Source organism: Rutidosis leptorrhynchoides, chromosome 3, assembly GCF_046630445.1.
Source record: "Rutidosis leptorrhynchoides isolate AG116_Rl617_1_P2 chromosome 3, CSIRO_AGI_Rlap_v1, whole genome shotgun sequence".
In the NCBI taxonomy this organism is placed as follows: domain Eukaryota; kingdom Viridiplantae; phylum Streptophyta; class Magnoliopsida; order Asterales; family Asteraceae; genus Rutidosis; species Rutidosis leptorrhynchoides.
In genome coordinates, this window is record NC_092335.1 from 79,127,849 (window position 1) to 79,135,000 (window position 7,152).

The 7,152-nt window shown below is 31.9% G+C and overlaps 1 protein-coding gene across 1 annotated transcript in view; it reads left to right on the forward strand.

The window, feature by feature from the left end:
- The first annotated feature begins 1,629 nt into the window (after positions 1 to 1,629).
- Positions 1,630 to 7,152, forward strand: part of LOC139896393 (SNARE-interacting protein KEULE-like) — a 9,175-nt gene continuing 3,652 nt past the window's right edge. The window contains exons 1-12 of the mRNA XM_071879027.1: positions 1,630 to 1,851; positions 2,536 to 2,582; positions 2,711 to 2,792; positions 3,026 to 3,104; positions 3,218 to 3,268; positions 3,357 to 3,453; positions 3,544 to 3,576; positions 3,663 to 3,791; positions 5,036 to 5,236; positions 5,347 to 5,430; positions 5,532 to 5,630; positions 5,743 to 5,816. Of these exons, the coding sequence (XP_071735128.1) occupies positions 1,779 to 1,851; positions 2,536 to 2,582; positions 2,711 to 2,792; positions 3,026 to 3,104; positions 3,218 to 3,268; positions 3,357 to 3,453; positions 3,544 to 3,576; positions 3,663 to 3,791; positions 5,036 to 5,236; positions 5,347 to 5,430; positions 5,532 to 5,630; positions 5,743 to 5,816 (1,049 nt within the window). The 5' untranslated portion in view covers positions 1,630 to 1,778. The remainder of the gene's footprint in view (positions 1,852 to 2,535; positions 2,583 to 2,710; positions 2,793 to 3,025; positions 3,105 to 3,217; positions 3,269 to 3,356; positions 3,454 to 3,543; positions 3,577 to 3,662; positions 3,792 to 5,035; positions 5,237 to 5,346; positions 5,431 to 5,531; positions 5,631 to 5,742; positions 5,817 to 7,152) is intronic.

Consider the following 7,152-nt stretch of genomic DNA (forward strand, 5'->3'; position numbering starts at 1 on the left):
AATACGATACAATTTTACACAAATTATTTATTTATTTATAGAGTGGATATACCTAAACCTTGCTACAACACTTATAGGCAGTGTACCTAATCGTACAGTAGTGTAGTTTTTAGTAATAGCGTAGCGTTACACGGACAGAATTTCAACTTACACCCTAACAACATTCGATAACATACCCTTATTATTATTAAATTAAAATTAAAATATATATATATATATATATATATATATATATATATATATATATATATATATATATATATATTACGTTGAGAGATAGAGAAGAGAAAAGATGTGTTGAGTTCGAGCACCAAACTGCTTTTTATAGGAATGTGGCCAGAAAAATTTGGCCATGCGATCGCATGGGATTTAGGCCTCCAGGCCATGCGATCGCATGGAGCAGGAATCCAGCTCACATATGTTTGTTTGCTAGTTTGCCGATGGTTTTATATATAATATAATATATATATAATTTTAAGAATTAATTATATATTATATTATATTCATGTCCATAGTTGACTTGTAATTTTTAGTCTGTTGCGTCGAGCGTTGAAAGTTGACTCTGGTCCCGGTTCCGGATTTTCGAACATCCTTGCGTACAATTTAATATCTTGTACTTTGCGTTTCGCGTCTTGTACTCTTGTAATTTCGAGACGTTTCTCATCAATAATTTGAACCACTTTGATTGTACTTTGTACTTTTTAGTTTTTTGATCGTTTGCGTCTTCAATTCGTCGAATCTGTCTTTTGTCTTCACCTTTTATTATTTAAACGAATATCACTTGTAAATTGAACAATTGCAACTAAAAGCTTGTCTTTCTTGAGGGATAATGCTATGAAATATATGTTCGTTTTTAGCATTATCAATCCTCATACCCGGCCCGGCCCGTCCCTAGTAGGGATGACATTGGGTCGGGTTTGGGTCGGATTTAGGTAATCCCAAACCCGAACCCATTAAGAAACCCCGCCCGAAACCCTGCCCGAAACCCGTCGGGTCTCCATTTACTTACATACGATCGGGTTTCAGGTTTCCTCACGGGTAGACGGGTATACCCGATTAGTCATTCTGTATCTATTTTCCAATAAGTTACCAAATCAAAATATCCAAAAATAACTTAACTACTTCATGTTTAAAGTATTATAAAATATCACATACAAAAAGTTGATTGAAAAGTTTATAAAATATTCAAATACACAAAATATATAAAATATCACATATCGAAAACTTGTTGTATATGATTATATTGAATAAAATTATACTGGTTTTCAAAACAAATAAGAGAAATCTTTCATACATTAACAATATAATACTAATGCTAAAATTTTACATAAAAATTATTATTAAAATTCATTGGACCGGATATACGGGTATGTGGGTCGGGTATACGGGCCGAGTAAACGGGTTTGTATTCAAAACCATACTGGAACCCGGAATTTTTTCTGTAACCATACCCGTACCCGGCCCATGACCCGACGGACTCGGGTCAGACCCGACCTAATTAAAACGGGTTTCGGGTTCCCATCGGGTACGGGTCAATTTGACATCCCTATTTAACCGCCTCCAATTTAATATAATCATCGGGTTTCAAGCTTTCAAGCATCGGGTTTTTTTTTTTTTTTTTTTTTTTTTTCTTTTTCTTTTTTGCTATAGTGGCCTAAAAGTGGAATTAGGGCTACGACATCTTGCCGTCCGTCGAATATATCTCTCATCATTGAACAACATTGAAGAATAGTTTTTGTTCGATCAGCTGCGCCCTGAGCTTAGAGAATCAGTTATATATGTCGATCTCTGATTATACGTCGTCTAAAGGAGGCAATGGATTTTCAAGTTTCAGGCAAATTACTCGTAATCGTGAGTTTTTCTTTTCTATTTATACGATTTTGCAACTCTTTATGAATTTTTGCTAGTCATTTGACGATATAACAAGGTCTTTTGTTGGTTTACTAGCAATATAGATACAGATTACAGATTTTGGATTGTTATACCGGTTAGAGACAATATTTATTTGCACAACACTTAATATGTGAAATTGGAGTTGATTCAGACGAGAATTGAAAATTTGATGATTTGATCAGTTGCGTTTTGAGATGTTAGTGTCGCCAATTGACCTGAAAATTGCATTTATGATTGAAAAGGCTTGTTACAATATTTTGTTATCTTAGTTTTAGCTTTAACACTGGATTAAACAACTCGTATTGTTCTGCAATATTACGACAGAGTTTTTTTTTGTAAAGATTGTAGCGTGACTGATTACATAAACTGTACAGTTATCATTGGTTTTGTTACTCCGTTCTTCTGTCATGATGCATCTAAGTAATGTTTTCTCCCTTTTGTTTTGCTAACGAGCTGTGAATTCACCAACGATTGAATTCATTATTAAGAATTCTATAAATTTATATATCTTAAACTCATTGTTTGGGAATTTAAATACAATAGCTAGTTTTATATTGAGTTAATGCTTGTTGGTAAATCAGTTTTCAAGACTATATCATTTGATTTAACTTTTATTTATTTTATTTTATTTCCCACCTGCAGGCTTGTTGAATGAAATGCTCAGAACGGGTGCAAAATCAGAATGGAAGGTATGCAACCTTGTAGTCATGGTGTCGTTAGTATTATATTTTTGTTACATAATGATTACCTTAAATATGCTTACATATATTTATTTATTTTTCTTCAATTTTTGTATGTCTGATGCTTGTTTGATTAGGTCCTGATCATGGACAATGTGACAGTTAGAATTATGTCATCCTTATGGAAGATGTCAGACCTCAGTTTTGAAGGAGTATCACGTAAGATGTTAAATGCCTGACTGAGAAAGTTTGAATTTTTAATTTGCCTGTGGCCTTTATTATAAATGCATAAGTTAATACATATAGTGGTTGCCACTACATCATCAATCTACTTAAAGCTTGTTCATTAACATCCTTACCTCTATTATAAATAACAGTCAAGTACACCAAAACATATCTTAGAACACTTTTATTTTATTTTTTTTTATTTTTTATTTTTTTGTTTTTTTCAGATGTGGAAGTCATAAACATGAGAAGACAACCACTTCCTACTATGGATGCAGTCTACTACATCCAACCTACAAAAGAGAAGTACACAAATTTCTCATCCGCTTTCATTTCCTTTTCTTTTATCTTTATTTTCTTAATTCTTAAAATTGATAATTTTTTCTATTCGCTCATCGCATGCTTTTGTTTAAATGCAGTGTCGTTATGCTCGTGGCTGACATGGCTGGAAGAACACCTCTTTATGGACAGTATGTGATATAGCGTGTCAAAATGGGCGAGCTGTTTTATTTATATTTTGTTATGCTTCCTTGATAATATTTTTTTTTCTTTTTCCAGTGCCTATGTCTACTTCAGTTCACCACTTCCATGTGAATTGGTTGATTACATAAAAAAAGAGCAAACATTAAGATCTCGTTTACTTGCAATGAATGAGGTTGAATCACATTTTAATTTGCTCTTTAATATTCTTGTAAACCAAATTGATTTTATAGTTATATTGACTTGAAAGGGAATTTGCATGCAGATGAATTTGGAGTACTTGGCCATTGATAGGCAGGTAGGTACTACTGATGCTACTAATTAGATATACATTTTTCAGATGTTGCTTTGTGGTTTTAAGTAACTAAACTTTATATAATACAGTGTTTTATAACTGAGAACACAATGGCTTTGGAACAACTTTATGGGAATGAGGAGGAGATCTCCCAGAAAGGAGACGAATGTTTGAATTTGATGGCCAACCGTATTGCCACGGTCTTTGCTTCTTTATCGGTATGTGATGCGTTTTTTTTTATTTTCCTTTCAAAATAATTGTACCAACATTGCTTTTAACATATATATATATATATATATATATATATATATATATATATATATATATATATATATATATATATATATATATATATATAGATGGGGAAGATCCAGCGCTAAGGGGTATGTTTGGGGATAAGTGATTTTGTGATTTTTATATCTTTAGTTCTACAACTCTGATTTAAAAAAAAATAAAAAATAAAAAATTCTGGTATCAATTTTCATTGTGTAGATTCAGATTTTTTTTTTTTTTTTTTTTAACATATGATGTATGTTGACAACTCTTCATGCGCCAGATGTATGTATTTTAACAAAAAATGAGAAAAAATGACATTTGATTTAATGAAAAACAGTGTTTAGGGTTTAGTAATTAGGGTATAGGGTTTAGAATGAGTCTCTAATACGAACGGGTTAGGGTTTAGGGACTAAACCCAAAACACTAAACCCTAACCCCTAAACTCTAAATCGGGCTAAATTTAAAATCAGTTATCCCCAAATTAATGCTTATCCCGTGATATCTCCCATATATATATATATATATATATATATATATATATATATATATATATATATATATATATACATGTATATATATATATATATATACATGTATATATAGGGGTAGGATCAATGGAGAAGTAACCAATCCGGGGGAAGCGGGGGGAAGCAAATTTTTTTTTTCGTTTTTTTGGAATTTGTTTTTCCAGGCATCAAGATCACATGAAAATATGAACACTTAAAAAAGACACTTCGTGATGAACGTTATTATTTAGGCGGGAAAACGATCGACAAAAATAACATTCAAGATAATATTGATCGTGAAGAACGTTAATGTTTTTTTTTCCATGTTTTGTGAAGTAAAATTTAGCCCGATTTAGAGTTTAGGGTTTGGTGTTTTGGGTTTAGTCCCTAAACCCTAAACCCTAAACCGTTCGTGTTAAAAACTCAATCTAAATCCTAAATCTAAACCCTAAATCTAAACCCTAAACCCTAAATTTCTAAACCCTATAAACCCTAATATCTAAACCCTAATATCTAAAACCTCAACATACGCTCGAAAAACACGGTAATTGTTATATATTACTTCTTCGAGCGTTTTCCCGCCAAAATAAAAACATTTATCACAAAGTGTCTTTATTAAATGTTTATATATATATATATATATATATATAGCCGAAGCTTATATTATAAGCTTTCCTCAGGAGTTCCCGTTTGTACGTTACCGAGCTGCCAAAACCCTTGATGATCCTACCACAATGACTAGTAGTATTATTGATTTGATCCCTAAGAAGCTTGCTGCAGCTGTCTGGAATTGTCTTATGAAATATAAAGCTCTAAAAAAATTCAACTTCCCTCAGACAGAAACATGCGAGTTGCTCATTCTGGATAGATCAATAGACCAGGTTTTATGTTGCTGCATATGGTTTTAAATTTTAATATTCTTATTGCAGTCTATTTGTTATGAATTCGTCTAATTGTAAGCATCTTCTGGTTTTTATCTTTTTCTTTTTAGATCGCTCCTATCATTCATGAATGGACGTATGACGCCATGTGCCATGATTTACTTAATGTGGATGGGAATAAATACGTTCACGAGGTTGGTCTATGATTCTGACTATATATTTGTTCATTGAGTTTTGTCTTTTGTTTTATACACACACACATACACACATCAAGTAAAATAATTAAACTACTTAGGTTGCAAGCAATACTGGTGGCCATACTGAAAGGAAAGAGGTCCGACTAGAAGACCATGATCCTGTATGGTTAGAGCTACGCGATTCACATATAGCAGATGTACGTCTATATTATTTGGTTTATGTATAATATTAATATTATTTATGACCAGATACTTTTAAACAATATTAATATTATTTATTTATTTATCTGTTGTGTTGTGTATGTTTAGGCTAGTGAGCGGCTACATGATAAGATGACGAGCTTTGTGTCAAACAATAAAGCAGCACGAATGCATGGTTCAAGGTTAAAACTCAATATTTTTATCTTCAAAAACCTTCACCATAATATGTACTTATGCTATTGTTATATATTCAACATTTACGAAAATGTATATTTATAACTTTCGTCCAACGGACCGGCTAATAAAACTAGTATATATATATATATATAGTGGTAGGATCAAGAGGGAAGTAACCAAGCGGGGGGAAGCGGGGGGAAGCAAAAACTTTTTTTTTTTCGTTTTTTGAAAAAACTTTGTTCACGAACATTATAGATGAGATGCAAATATGAACATTTAATAGAGACACTTTGTGATAAATGTTTTTATTTTGGCGGGAAAACGCTCGAAGAAGTAATATATAACAATTATCGTGTTTTTCGAGCGTATTTTGAGGTTTTAGCTATTGGGGTTTAGATATTAGGGTTTATAGGGTTTATATATTAGGGTTTAGAAATTTAGGGTTTAGGGTTTAGATTTAGGGTTTAGATTTAGTTTTTAACACGAACGGTTTAGGGTTTAGGGTTTGGTGTTTTCACCAAACCCTAAACCCTAAACCCTAAGCCCTAAACTCTAAATCGGGCTAAATTTTACTTCACAAAACATGAAGAAAAAAAACGTTCATATTCTTCACGAACAATATTATCTTGAATGTTATTTTTGTCGATCGTTTTTCCGCCTAAATAATAACATTCATCACGAAGTGTCTCTTCTAAATGTTCATATTTTCGTGTGATCTTGATGCCGGAAAAAAAAAATTTCAAAAAAAACGAATTTTTTTTTTTGCTTCCCCCCGCTTCCCCCCAATTGGTTACTTCCCCATATATATATATATATATATATATATATATATATATATATATATATATATATATGGCAGGATCAATGGGGAAGTAACCAATCGGGGGAAGCAAAATATTTTATTTTTTTTCGTTTTTTTGGATTTTTTTTTCCAGGCATCAAGATCACACGAAAATATGAACGTTTAAAAAAGACACTTCGTGATGAATGTTATTATTTAGGCGGGAAAACGATCGACAAAAATAACATTCAAGATAATATTGATCGTGAAGAATGTTAACTTTTTTTTTTCTTCATGTTTTGTGAAGTAAAATTTAGCCCGATTTAGAGTTTAGGGTTTGGGGTTTTGGGTAAACCCAAAACACCAAACCCTAAACTCTAAACCGTTCGTGTTAAAAACTCAATCTAAATCCTAAATCTAAACCCTAAACCCTAAATTTTTAAACCCTAATATCTAAACCAACTCTAATATCCAAACCCTAATATCTAAAACCTCAACATACGCTCGAAAAACACGATAATTGTTATGTATTACTTCTTCAAGTGTTTTCCCGCCAAACT